This window comes from Perissodus microlepis, chromosome 17, assembly GCF_051167445.1.
Source record: "Perissodus microlepis isolate ML-2025 ecotype Zambia chromosome 17, ASM5116744v1, whole genome shotgun sequence".
NCBI lineage: Eukaryota > Metazoa > Chordata > Actinopteri > Cichliformes > Cichlidae > Perissodus > Perissodus microlepis.
In genome coordinates, this window is record NC_140477.1 from 30,971,700 (window position 1) to 30,986,938 (window position 15,239).

At 41.7% G+C, this 15,239-nt stretch overlaps 1 protein-coding gene across 1 annotated transcript in view; it reads left to right on the forward strand.

The window, feature by feature from the left end:
- LOC146369892 (ephrin type-B receptor 1-like) overlaps window positions 1–15,239 on the forward strand; it is a 130,156-nt gene that overhangs the window by 61,483 nt on the left and 53,434 nt on the right. The window contains exons 8-9 of the mRNA XM_084910377.1: window positions 5,793–5,868; window positions 7,347–7,471. Coding sequence (XP_084766503.1) covers window positions 5,793–5,868; window positions 7,347–7,471 — 201 coding nt within the window. The remainder of the gene's footprint in view (window positions 1–5,792; window positions 5,869–7,346; window positions 7,472–15,239) is intronic.

A 15,239-nucleotide genomic window follows, 5' to 3' on the forward strand; every position in this document is an offset into this window, starting at 1 on the left:
TGAAATTTTACCCCGTTATCATGAGAAACAGGGAGCATACGGGGGAAAAAAAGCTGTACTGTTTGGTGGGAGCACCTACTGCTAGAGGTGGGCAAGCATCTGTACTATCGATACTAATCCATTAGGTACCAACCGGATCAATACAACACGATAGGATTGATATTTTGTATCTGTCCTCTAAGTTCAATATGTAGTCCACTGAATTGTTTTAAATAAAAATTAATTAAAAATTCTCCTCTTGGATTTTGTTTCTGGGATCTGCTGGAACCACTCACCTAGCTTGTGGGCCACTGCACCGAGTGCTCTGATTACCCCTGGGACCACTGTTACGTTCACACTCCACATCTTCTTGAGTTCATCTCTTAGCCCTTGATACATCTCAAGCTTCTCATGTTCCTTTTTCCTGATGTTGTTATCACTTGGTATAGTTAATTCTATCTGTCTCAGGCATCTTTACACAGCCTGCACCTGGCGTCTTGCCTGGCATGATAGACCCCAGCTTCCATGGATCTTGTACTTAGATCTTGTTCCTGTGCTGCCATGATCAGTTCCTCTGTGCTGTCTTTCAGACCAGCTTTGTCCAGCCACTAGTAGGATTTCTGAATGTTAGCTATTTCCTCTATCTGCCAGTGGTACATACCGTGCATGGGCCCGTCCTTCCATGGCTCCTCCTCTCCTTTCTTGGGTTTTGTTTACCTGCGGTATTCACTAAGCACGCAGTTGGTTGTGGACATCTTTCTGATTTACTCATGGATGTTTGTTGTCTCATTCTGGACAGTGGTTCTGACAATATCCAGTCCTCGGCCCTTCTTCCTTTCACTTAGCATGCAGTCTCAGGGTGCAGGATTTTGGGTGAAAACCATGCATAGTCAGGAGCTTCCTTGTTTCGATGTCAGTGGCTTCTATGTTCTCCTTTGGCCAGAAGGGTTCTTGATCATGGGCAGGGCGTAGGTGCTGATTGCCCAGGTATTGCTTTTTCCATTCATCTGACTCCCCAGGACTTGCCTTACCCTCTGCAGGTATTTGGTGTTTGCCGCTTTTTAGCGACCTCTTCATGGTTCCCGTTTGCCTGTGGGTAGTGCAATCCTCACAGTTCTGACTATCTTCCCTCTCTTTGTTACCATCGAACTACACTTCTCCAGTCCGATTGACATTCCAATGTCGTTGCAGTGAATCGATGTCTTCTTCACTCTTGGCATACACCTTGATGTCATCCATGTAGAGGAGGCAGCTAACAATTGCTTTATTCCTTAGTCTGGATCTGTAGCCAGTCTTGTTAATGATCCTAATGAGGGGGATCAGGCCTATCCAGAACAACTGTCAGGAAAGGCCATCTCCTTGGTAAACCCTGCACTTGATGGTGACATGTCCAGTTGGATAGTATTATTCGCCACATCCCCATTAAGTTCCTGTTGAAGGTGCTACGGGTCCTGTTGATCTTGTGTAGTTCTAGATATTCCAGGATCCATGCATGGAGCATTGAGTCATAGTCTTTCTTGTAGTCAATCCAGCCAGTTCACAGGTTGGTCAGCTGGTCTTTCAGTCTCTGGTATTCCTCGGTCTCTGCCAATTCCTTTCTGTGCCCTGCTCATGTGTTGAGCAATGTCCCTGTTCATATTAGCCGCTATGATGCCTGACATCATGTGGTACTGAGGCAGGTTATTGGTTGGATGGGCACGGTTCTTTCTGGGGATCCTTGGGGATCAGGACTGCCTGGCTTTCATTTAGTCATATTGGGTATCTCTTGTCGATTAGCAGTTGGTTCATTTGTGCTGCCAGACGCTCATGGAGTGAAGTCAGCTTTTTCAGCCAGTAAGCTTGAATTATGTTGGGGCCTGGTGTTGTCCAATACTTCATACTGGAGACCCTTTCTTTGATGTCTGCCACTGTGATGATTACTGGATCCTATTCAGGGAGATTGCTGTGGTTGTGCTGTGGGTTGCGTTCTTCTCCCATATGCTCTTCCAGTATTGCTCTGTCTTCAGTCTTCGTGGGGCTATTCTTACATAGCCATACCAAGACTGGAGGTGGGGCAATGTCGCAGTGTTCCCTTGGTTTATTCTCCTGATTTCCATCTCTCTGGTATTCCCGTTCAAGCGAGTGGTGACAGTCTAGGGAGGCTTACTGGATACAGACGCCCTGGTCAGGCATTGAACCTCTGAAGTTCAAAAGACGTGTAGTGTTACTAATGAGTGCTAGCTACCATTTTCCAGGGCCAGGTTAAATGTGCACATTTACCCAAACTACACACGGTAATTACTTCTAATTCGCTCACTTCCAAATTTGCCTTTCTACACAACTTAATTAGTTCTGATTGGATCTCGTCTCTCCTGAATATTTTCATATTATGTTCTTTTGTTGACGAAAGTGTTGGCTCATATAATCATAGTTTTTGTCCTCGTGCATTAGTTTGTTTTTGGTATTGTTTTAAGCAAAGAAAAAAGGTTGTTGACGAAAACTATGACGTAAATTAACACTGGTTTTACCACAATTCAACCATGCGTGAAAATGTACTAACTACTCTAATAACACAAAGTTTTGAGGCAAAGTTAGATGTGCCTTTTATAGTCTTGATAGGAGGTATTATTTGATTAAGGGACACAGAATAAATAGAGCTTGGAGTAAGTCATTAGTAATTGCCAGCCTTTATTTGCTATGACTGAAGACATTGTTCAACCATCAAAATGATTAGTTGAGCTCATGACAAATATAATATGTGGCAGCTAATTAGATGGTCTTTAAAAAGCACTCCCAACCTGTTAATTGTGTCTCAGTGTTGGTGAGATGAAACACATTTGGAGATCTTAAAGCTTCACAAAGGGACTAGCAGAATTTTTATTCCCTGATATTAAACTAGCTTCTTGTTTCTGATACCTAACTGACTGCTAAACCACAGCAAGTGCCCAATAACAGATTAACAGCTGTAACTGGGAGAGCTGGGTCTCTGTATTTTTGTGCATGTTAAAGTTGAAATGACGCAGATACTGCATACACAAGAAAAGAGTGTGTCAGATGTTTTTTAAGCCTTTAAATAATTTACATCCATCTATTTTTCTTCCGCTTATCTAATTCTGAGTCATTGGGGTGGATGGGCCGGAGCCTATCCCAGCTGTCACAGGGTGAGAGGATGGGGCCAATATAGCCTGAACTCTCTTAACCAAGCTTTCTTTAAGTGTTCATCAGGAATAGTTCTTCAGGCTTCTTGAAGAACATTACACAGCCTTTCTTTGGATATTGTTGCAGAATTTTTTTCTCCCCATTTCTTAAAGACATGACTGTCAAATATTCTATCTAAAGAAAAACGTGAAAGTACCACTGTGAATATCACGAGAGAGTCTGGCTCCTTAGATCTACAGGGTGGGCCATTTATATGGATACACCGTAATAAAATGGGAATGGTTGGTGATATTAAAGTCGTGTTTGTGGCACATTATTGTATGTGAGGGGGCAAACTCCTCAAGATGGGTGGTGACCATGGTGGCCATTTAGAAGTCGGCCATCTTGGATACAACTTTCGTTTTTTCAATAGGAAGAGGGCCATGTGACACATCAAACTTATTGGTAATGTCACAAGAAAAACAATGGTATGCTTGGTTTCAACGTAACTTTATTCTTTCATGAGTTATTTACAAGTTTCTGACCACTTATAAAATGTGTTCAATGTGCTGCCCATTGTGTTGGATTGTCAATGCAACCCTCTTCTCCCACTCTTCACACACTGATAGCAACACCGCAGGAGAAATGCCAGCACAGGCATCCAGTATCCGTAGTTTCAGGTGCTGCACATCTCGTATCTTCACACCATAGACAATTGCCTTCAGATGACCCCAAAGATAAAAGTCTAAGGGGGTCAGATCGGGAGACCTTGGGGGCCATTCAACTGGCCCACGATGACCAATCCACTTTCCAGGAAACTGTTCATCTAGGAATGCTCGGACCTGGCACCCATAATGTGGTGGTCCACCATCTTGCTGGAAAAACTCAGGGAACATGCCAGCTTCAGTGCATAAAGAGGGAAACACATCATCATGTAGCAATTTCAAATATCCAGTGGCCTTGAGGTTTCCATTGATGAAGAATGGACCCACTATCGTTGTACCCCATATACCACACCAAACCATCACTTTTGTTGTTCTAACAGTCTTGGAGGGATCCATCCAATGTGGGTTAGTGTCAGACCAATAGCGGTGGTTTTGTTTGTTAACTTCACCATTCACATAAAAGTTTGCCTCATCACTGAACAAATTCTTCTGCGTGAACTGAGGGTCCTGTTCCAATTTTTGTTTTGCCCATTCTGCAAATTCTGTGCGCCGATCTGGGTCATCCTCGTTGAGATGCTGCAGTAGCTGGAGTTTGTAAGGGTGCCATTTGTGAGTAGCTAATTTCCACTGAAGGGATGTTCGACTAATGCCACTCTCCAGTGACATGCGGTGAGTGCTACGCTGTGGGCTCTTGCTGAATGAAGCTAGGACAGCCACTGATGTTTCTTCATTAGTGACAGTTTTCTTGCATCCACATTTTGGCAAATCCAACACTGAACCAGTGTCATGAAACTTAGCAAGCAGTTTGCTAACTGTAGCATGGGAGATGGGTGGTCTCGTAGGGTGTCTTGCACTGAAATCTGCTGCAATGACCCGGTTACTGCGTTCACCAGATATCAACACAATTTCGATCCGCTCCTCACGTGTTAACCTCTTCGACATGTCAATGGCTGTGAACAAAGAGAAACTTGTAAATAACTCATGAAAGAATAAAGTTACGTTGAAACCAAGCACACCATTGTTTTTCTTGTGACATTACCAATAAGTTTGATGTGTCACATGGACCTCTTCCTATTGAAAAAACAAAAGTTGTATCCAAGATGGCCGACTTCTAAATGGCCACCATGGTCACCACCCATCTTGAGGAGTTTGCTCCCTCACATATACTAATGTGCCACAAACACGACTTTAATATCACCAACCATTCCCATGTTATTACGGTGTATCCATATAAATGGCCCACCCTATATATATATATATATATATATATATATATATATATATATATATATATATATATATATATATAGAGAGAGAGAGAGAGAGAGAGAGAGAGAGAGTGTTTAAGGTTGTTGCACAGTAATGTATTTCCAATTATTTTGTGGAGTTGCAGGTTATCATACCCTTGTAGATCAGCTCATCTACTGTATAGCATTTCACTACAGAGCACACTACGATTTCTCCTACTGTGCACTCAGTCTAACCAAGTTCTGGCTACACTGCAGCAGTACTATCATGTTTTTCATACTCACCTGACAAGCCTTAACTGTTTTAACATTATAAGTGAAACATACAATTTCGCTGCAAAGAAAAATGTTTGACTCTATCTAGTTTGTCCAGAATCAGGCAGCCATACTTTCTAGGTCTCAAAGAAATGCATGAATCTGAGGTTTCCCTTATAATACTCAACATGTAATATAGTTAATGCTTGTGACAGTTGAACTTGTTAGCTTTGCTATTTTCATATCATTCTGTGGCATTAAACTTAGCTACTCTTAGCTTGCCAAATGTTACTAGCACCATTTGTCATTTCAGGCAAAAAACAACAGCGGTTGCTAGCTAAAATTGAGAAGCTAAAGGTAAATCCTGTGCTAGTTGTTCAAGCTATCAGCCACCATTATTATTGTTAAACAGATGCATTGCTTGAATGGAAAGGCACCAAGAGCTATGAAGAGATGGGGGTGGAGAACTCAGTTCAAATAACTATTAACTTTAATGTCTGAGGGTGGAATAACCATTACTTTTCTATAGGCAGTCAACGGAGTCTCCAACAAGAGCCCTTACCCCGCCCAACAACTGTCAATCAACATTACAACCAATCAGGCTGGTAAGTTGGGAGAGCAATGACTCTTTGCGTGTGTGTGTGTGTTAGCATCTGTGTGTGTGCGCTAGCGTACCCCGGGGCACTGTGGATTATGTGAGGGAGGGATGGCCGGGGAGATAAAGGAAACTGAGCTACAGCCTTTTAATTCATAAAACATGTTATGTGCTTGTCATCGCTCTGCCTGTTCTCGCTCTCCTTCCCCCTTCTCTCTCTTTCTTTCCTGCTCATCCACAGCTTTCATCGCTTTTCCTCCCCCTCTCTCAATTCTGCTTTTCTCAGCTTTCTCCCCCCTTTCCCTGCTTTCCTCACCCTAGGTCTCCCTCAGTATAATTCTTAGAGGCCATAAAGTGAGTGAGTTATTACTCCATCAATACTTTATGGAGACAGACACAAGTGATATTTCCACTGCTACCCAAATTTAGATTTAAAAGCCGCTTTGCTATGGAAAAACACATCATTTACCTCATCTACAGCACCCCTGGCTCATTCCTAATCGAAACATGATCCATTGTCACCCTGCCGTTTTCTGAGCGCATTTGTTACTGCTGTTGGATGCGAGGCTCTCTTATCCCTGAAATCTTTTAGGACTCAACAAAAACTGATTTATTTTTCAGGTTGACTGCACTGGGGGAGATTTTTAAATTATGCAATAGCTTTTGAGTGTATTTCATTGGACTTTAGGATGTAAAACTCAACACTGTGTGTGTGTGTGTGTGTGTGTGTGTGTGTGTGTGTGTGTGTGTGTGTGTGTGTGTGTGTGTGTGGGTGGGTGGGTGGGTGGGGGGGCTCAATTGTGGCTATGTGAGGAAAAAAAAGACTGTGGGGTTTTCAGGTGACAGATCGCTCATGCTGTCAAATTATTTCTCCAGCAGAAGTATACACCTCTTGAGGCATCACAGCATTTACTGTGCGTTATAGCTGCTGTATGAAATTATGGTGACTCAGCTGTGTAAGATGCATACAGTCTATTTAGGATATAATGGCTTTCAGCAGAATCCCCATAAAACCAAGAAGACAAATTCTCCTGGGTTTTTTTTGTCCTTTAAAACACTAATTTAATTAAATTTAAAACAGTGTAGTACATCTCCAGATGCTGTGTGATATTAGTCTTCTTTTCGCCTCATGTTTCCACTTTAGACTATCAAAGCACAAACGTGATGAAAGCCATCACATAAAACGATCCAGAAGCTGAACCATGAAATATATTACAGCCAACAGCTTCTCGTTCCTAAAATTATGGGTTAAAAATGCATCGCAGACATAGCTCTTGTTTCCCCATCAGTGACAAGTGCAGTAATTTGTTTTCATGAGCTTGGAAGAGGAAACATTTTTCTCCTTTGAGTGCAAATAATCTTTGGCAATATGTCATTAAACTCTGTATTTCCATATTTATGGTGTTTAAACATGCTAGCAAGTCTTTTAACTGCCTAATTGATTGTGTATTCTTGTGTGCATATGTATGTGTGTGCGCTTTTTATCAGCTCCCTCAGTAGTTCCCATAATGCACCAAGTGAGCTCAACAAGTCGCAGTTTCTCGTTGTCATGGCCACCGCCCGAACAGCCCAATGGAATTATCCTCGACTATGAGATACGATACTATGACAAGGTAGGGTGGGATGATAAATGTCTGTGTTTGTCTCTGTGTCTGTGCTTTTTGGTGCTATAGTCGCTGGCAGTAACTCATTAGTCAATAAAGCAGGCAAATCAATATCAACTTCATCAGAGTCATCCACTATCAGGACTGTTACTGAAGACCAGCAGGATTCTCACTTCTGCACAAACATCTCAGCCATTAAGAACTTGAATAAAAGTAACACCAACCATTTTGGTAAAACTACACGTATAGTTCTGTGCAAAAAGTTATGAGCCACCACTACGTACTTTATATTTTGCTTCCAAGAAACCCAAAAGTTCTTTTAATTTTTTAAAAATGGTCCTCAGATGCTTTCTTTTTTCTCTGAACACTGTTTTTTCACTCATTTTTAGTCCAGTCCTTATACCTGACCATTTTTAGAGAAATTAATAGCACCTAATTAAAGGCATTAACCAGTGTTGTGTCTACACATAACAGACAACTTATCAAAAAAACATTTTTAATTTTATCTTTAGGCACTGTGTTACCAGCAACCTGTCACAAAACAGACACTTTGATAGGCATAAAATAATATTTTTGTACTAACAAGGTGATTGTCAAAGAGATATTAGCTAAAAACTTGGCATGTCACAACACGGTGTGCAGTGTGTCGTTGAAACATTTGAGGAAACTGGACAAACAGAGGACAGAAGGAGTGTCAGATCTTAAAAACTGTCTGCAGTGAAAAATGTCTGAATGCCATGTCCTTAAGAAACAGGAAAAAGTCCAGCAAAGATCTGATCAGAGAAATGCATCTTCCTCTTCAGCTGATCCATTAGCAGTTCACTGAAGCCTCATCAGAAATGGTCTCGGTGGAAGAGTGGCTTTCAATTAGCCAAAATTGAGGATGCTGCCATCTGTAAGACATGAGCTGTGTCTTAGGCTACGTTCACACTGCAGGCGAAAGCGCATCAAATCCGATTTTTTTGACCCTATGCGACCCATATCCGATCATGGTAATACAGTGTGAACGGCACAAATCCGATATTTTCAAATCCGGTCTGGGTCACTTTCGTATGTGGTACTGAATCCGATACATATCCGATGTTTTAGAAAGCGACTGCTGTTTGAATGGTCAGGTCACATTAAATCCGTCTTTTACGTCACTGACACAAGACAGACGCCAATTATCAGCGCCGGAGAAGCGCCCGAGAAGACATCCCGTGTAGATGTCAGTGAAACTGTTGGGAAGACAACGCTGGAGAAACGTGAACATTTTATTTGTACTGTATAATCTGCAGATTCGGACAGAAATCTGCAACTATCATTTGAAGCACCGCTCCTCCACAACAGCAATAAGGATAATTATTAGGTTATTTACATTATTATGTAAATAACAAAAAAAATTTAAGCAAAAAATTGGGAAACGTAAAGTCTGAAGTCTTTATATTAAGGGCCATCAGTCAAACAATACTGTTTGGTCTGGGTCTAAACAGAGCGTGTTGTGTGTGACGTCTTCTTTCGCGCATGCGGGCCGCTTTGAGCGTTCACACTAGAGCGCGTTTGCTGTCGAATTTTATTTGTAGTGTGAACAAGCAGACAAAAAAATCGGATTTGATCAAAAAATCGGAATTGAGCATTAAGACCTGCAGTGTGAAAGTAGCCTTATATATCATGTTTAACCTGAGTAGCGAAAGACCGCAGAGGTCTGAAAATGATGAAGCCAGGAGTCCGCTGTTCTAGTTGCTCTAGTGACCCTTGAACCCCCTCTAGCCATCGATCTGGTGGGTAACAGACGTCTCCGAAAAGGTCGGAGCACTTTTGCAAATATGCGATATGTGTTGTCTTGATAAACCAAGCAGATATTTGAAGTTTACACAGCTACATTAAAATATGTTAAAAGTTTATTTTGTGACCCAGAAAGAGTAATAAGAGTAATATTAAAACTAAGTAGCTGCCGCCATTGTTGGAAACTGGAGTTTGGCTGGGCCGCGCTATGAATTCGGGGATATGGTGGGCCACACCCGACCCATCCTTCAAATCTTAGGAAAAGGAGGACGCATTTGTCGGCTGCATTCGGAGGAGTCTACGAATTGGGACAGCCTTCATTGTGTCACTGTGACGTAATTGGTCTAAAAATGCGGCCTCAGGAGGATGCAGCTCTCTCATGGTTTGGGGCTGTATTTCACAAAGTGTTGTTGGGGATTTTCAAGATCGATGGAATTATGAACACTGAAAAGTACTGTCAGATTTTGATCCATCATGCAATACCATCTGGAAACCATCTGATAGGCAAGAGCTGAATTTTTCAGCATGAAAGTGATCGCAAACACACTACTAGTGCAGTAGAAACCCAGATAGAAAACAAAAAGGCACATAATGGATTGGCCTCCCAAAATCATTAAAGCAACGTGGGATCATCCCAGAAGAGAGTAGAACAAAAGGCAGTCCTTCAAGAAGCTTAGGGGACTATTCCTGAAGGCTGCTTAAAGAAATGATAAGAAAGCTTGCCCAAGACAGTCTGTGTTGAAGACTAAAGGCGATCATATGAAATGACTTGACTTTCAAGCTGGTTACATTTATATAAACTCTGATTTTTGTCTTAAATACTGTATTTCTATGGATGTTTCTGCATGTTTCAATAAATCCCTACACCGATTTCACATTTTCCTAGCAAAATATAGACTCACGCACAGCACTGCACTTTCTGCTTTTTTACTAGGGGCTCTTAACGGTTTCACATATGTTACAGTGTCTGCTGTCACTAATAGTGTTCTGTTGTTTGCTGGGTGTGAGATCATTTCCTAGATTTATCTTCCTCAGCTCACTGTGGTGATGTAGAGTTCAAGTTCCCATCTTCATCAACAATAAAGCATTAATTATAAACACACATCAGGAGCTCACAGAAGTGTTGTTGCTAGGTAGATATTGTATGTGCTACCTTATGTTTCCAGATTTAGTCCCTTGGAAAACACAAAAAACAGCAAACAAAAAACAATACAAAACAAACTACAAGAATAGTTAGGTACTACATCATCAATATAAAAATCCCAGACTATCCTGGAGTTTAAGAAAATAAGGGGGTAGGATAACTCCAGGCAGCGGAGGGAAGAGAACCAGTTTTTAAAATTTAATAATTGAATTTTTTTCATCCATCAAAAAGAAGCTTCAAAAGTGTATTGGGTATGGCGATAATTTATACAGGCATGATGTTATGTTTTTAATACTTGACAGAAGATTACGGGCTGTCGGGTAGTTTCACAGACTCCTTGAGAACATCCATCCATGTTCCCCTATCCTCCAAATACGCAAAAACAGCAGCAGACACCGTGACAAATGTTTCTGAACGTGTCTGTTCTCCATCATATCGTTCAAGAAATAATAATCACTCAGTACTGCCGTTTTTGTAATACCGTTGTTATTAAATATTTCTTGTCATTTAGTATGAAAACTGCAGCTTGATAAAAATCATCATCACTGGGTTTGGTGGCTGATCAACATGGCAATTATTTCAAGACAGCTGAAGGCAGAAACCTGTCAGCATATTTCTACAATTTATAGCTCTTATAAATGATGTATTTTTGTCTCGCACTCGTGCTGAATGCCTATTCATGTATCATCTTTTATGCAATGTTATTTCCTAATAAGTCAGGATTGATCTTAGAGCTACAATGCATATTTAATGGGGCCTGCAGCCATACTGACAGGGTTTTACAGTGATGTAGAGCCTTTCTTTTTTCAACCACACATAAATTGTTGATCGTATTTGTGCAGGAAGGATGAGTGTCCATTCATTAACAACTGGCTTTAAAAAAGCTGTTTTCAGACAATGAGGACCGCCTCCCTCCAACTCAGCGTTTCACTGAATCGAACACGAACAAAGGGAGTAGTTTGGGCTGCTGCAGCTTTGTTATCGGTAACATGCAATATAAGATCAAATTAGGATTTGTGAAGATGAAAATTAAATCAACCATTAGGCTAATCAGAAACAGTAAGAGCTCATGCTGATCTTGGGAGTCTCTAATTCTTTAGTCTTTACTGAAAACTTTAGAAGACAAATGGACAGTAATTTAGACAAATTTCCCCAAAACCTTTCCAGCTAATCCGATCCTAGCTGAAATATTAAATATTTAGGTAGCCACACAAGACGGCGATATCTTTTGTTGCTGTTTTACAGGAAAATATTCATTGGCAGTCATGTATACAGCTCCGATGCATTTATTCAATTTACTGCTCATGTTGTTTTGTCTGTTCCAAAGTCTGCGAGGCGGGATATCATAGTGTTTGTAGACTGCAGCTGCTAATATTTCTCTATTGTTTGCTGAGTAAGATGGTGTCCTAGATTCATCTCCTCAGCATTCTCTGTTGCTGTGGGCTTCAGGTCTCTCCGTGGACCTCAGTACATGCCCGAAGTCAGCACAGAGCACTGATATTACATAGTTACCTTTATCTTAAAAGGGCAAAGCCTTTCACCCCAGAGAGATAGAGTCTGCCACAGAAAAGAGAACAAGAAGCATCCGTTCTTCCAGGCCAGAGTGTTGAGGATTTCTGTTCCAGGCAGGCAAGGTTGAAGGAAAATGATCGATATTCAAAATGATCCATTTTAGCTTTCTTTTACTCCTATTGTTCCTGTTTCGGAAAGGCCAGAAATGTGCTCGGAGAGAAGAACCACTTGTGTCCGTTAGCTGAACTCTTTGGAAGTTTTCTTTATTCTTCCCTACCCTGACCCTCTGAGTTATACTGAGAATAAAAGGAAACTCTCAGTCTCAGTTCTTGATCTCCTGCACAAGAGGGATGCCCACATTCTCCATCTATCATTTCTTTAGGCCAGGTCAAGTTAGTCCAGACATTCTTCTCCTTAGCAACGTCTCCTAGCACATCCTGAGGGATCCAGAGGCATTCCAGTACCACATCAGATATACATAAAATCCTTTCACAAAGTCAGAGTCTGCCCTAGGGTCTCCTACATGATGCACATGCCCTGAAAATCTCCAAAGGGAGGCACCCTGAAGTCAGCCTTATCAAATGCCTGAACCACTTTAGCTTTTTAGATATAAAGGAGCACCAGCTCTATTCTGTTCTCTCTCAGGATTGATTGAACTATTTCTAAAGTTTAAGCTCAGCCACCCTATAGAAGAAATTATTTTTAGTTGGTTATAACTGTATTTTTTTCTGGAATAAAGTTTATTATTGTGAGTAATTTTTCGGATAAAAGCAACCAGAAACCTGCTTCTCCTTTTAGGAATATGAAGGTTGTTGTGGTGGAGGGGTTATTAATCCAAAGGAGGTGAACAAAACAAGGTCATTGCTGCCACCTGTAACAAAACCTTGGAGGGGAACCTCCACAACCAAAGTAGTGCTTTAGCATAGGGCTTGGCTGTAGAGTCCAGAAGAGCAGGAGACTCACCAGTGCCTATCTCACCACTGTAGAGACATGCCCTGGAGTTGGATTAATTTTTAGGATTTGGACCTTGGCATGCTGATCATGTGAACTTCCATGTTCTCTATATATACTGCTTCACAAAAAGGAAAACCTTTTGAAAACCCCCCAAAACAGGAATGGTTTTAAAGGTGGAGGCCACTGACATTTTTTCTCTCCCCGTCTTTTTTGACAATTTTTTGCACTAGTTCGGTTAGGGTCAGTCACCGGTGGCATGAGGTGACACCTGGACCCCACAGAGGTTCCAAAGGTAGTTCAATTCCTCTAGGATGGGACATCAATACATGGCATCACCAAGAGGTTTGCTCTGTCTCTCAACACAGTCTCAAGAGCATGGAGGAGATTCCAGGACACAGACAGCTGCTCCAGGAGAAATGGACAGGACTGTAATAGATTCTTAACCCATCAGTAGGACCGATATCTGCTCCTTTGTGCAAGGAGGAACAGGATGAGCACTGCCAGAGCTACAAAATAAACCTCCAGCAGGACACTGGTGTGAATGTCTCTGACCAAATATCAGAAACAAACTACATGAGGCTAGCCTGATGTCCTCTAGTGGGCTCTGTGCTCACTGCCCGACACTGTGGCATTTGCCAGAACACCAGAATATGCCTTTGACAGATAAGAGCCGGTTTACCCTGAGCACATGTGACAGACGTGAAGGGGTCTGGAGAACAAATGAAGAACGTTCGCTCACCATGACAGGTTTGGCGGTGGGTCAGTGATGGTGGGGTGAAGCATATCCACAGAGGGGCGCAGAGACCTCTACAGGATTGGCAACAATACACTGGCACACTGTGAAATCCACTGTCAGACACTACACTGGTGCAGTGGGTCCTGGTTTCCTCCTGTTGCACAATAATGCCTGACCTCATGTGGCTAAAGTTTGCAGACAGGTTGTGGAAGATAAAGGAGTTCATACTGACCGGCTCCCATGCTCTCCTGACATAAATCCAATAGGACACGTCTGGACACGTCTGGGACGTTATGTTTCAGTTCAGCAGACACTGCCAGGTTGCACCACAGACTGTCCAGGAGCTCAGTGATGCCCTGGTCCAGATCTAGGAGAAGATGCCCCAGGACACCATCTGTGGTCTCATTAGGAGCATGCCCCGATGTTGTCAGGCATGTACATAAGCACATTGAGAACATACAAACCATTGAGTGCCATACCACCAATTTATCCCCTCAGTGGGTGTTTTTCAAAGCTCCTACCAGTCTTCTGTGAGGCTGTCTTACTGAAGCAATCAAGCCTTCAGCTGCCTGTAGTGGACAAGGTCCTAATTTGTATGAACCAGGAGACTATGGAACAAAAGACTTCATAGTCTAGCTTGACTAGTGAATGTCAGAGCAGAGGCACCAATGTGAGCCTCTGATTCAGTGGTAAAACATGCAGATTCTGATTGCTTTCCTATCAAAGAAGTTGCTCTAGGAAAGAAAATTGCGAAGAGAAAGGGAAATTGCGACAGCATATCTTGTCTTTGTAATTCCGCAAATAGGAAGCAATGCATTTCGAGACTCCGAGTTAAATTACTCCCATATCTATCACCCAAAGGTAAATATAAGAATGTCCTCATCTTTTTTTGAAGCAGAGCCAACAGCTGCAAAAACAGACAGACTTTTGCTGCAGACAGATTAAAAACAAAGAGTGAAGCACCTACAAGGGATTGTGTAACATACACCAAACAGAGCGCGTGCCTCCTCAGCCACGGATCACATTTCATTCCCCACCATCCTCCAGTCCTTCGCACAAGATCTGAAGAAAATTGTTTTTGGCATTTTTTGGAATACCACTGCTTCTCCCTGTGCTCATTTTTTTCTTTTTAATACACACTGTCAGTGAGTTGGTACTTCCATAACTCATTGAAACTCTCAACTGTGAGCGCAAGTACAAACTTTAAATGCCCAGTACTCTTGTCAACTGTTTTTCTTATCTATTCTCTTTGATGAAAACACTCATGCGCAGCCCTAAAGTCCGTGGCTTCAGAGAACTTGCTCAGAGATTCCAATTTTCCAGGGCTGTCAACTTCGCAGGGCTGCACAAGGACAACTGAAAACGTGTGTTTGAATCTTTCCTTTTTATTTTTATGGATACTGTTGCTGCTTTTTAAGTCTTAATGTGGCACTAATGCAACCATTTGTCATTACATAATTAAAAATCAGTACCTATTACTTCAAGGTTTGCTTTCCAACATATGTGGAGTTAATGCTTTTTATAAATTGCACTTAATTGTATTGTTAGTTTTGAATTAATTTGTGTAACAGTTTTAAAAACAGCTATTTTTCAGCAGCATGTACCTTTATTTTTATCTTGTCTTTTTCTAGCTGGTTAACTGTTAGCGTTAGCTCTCATCCTATTCC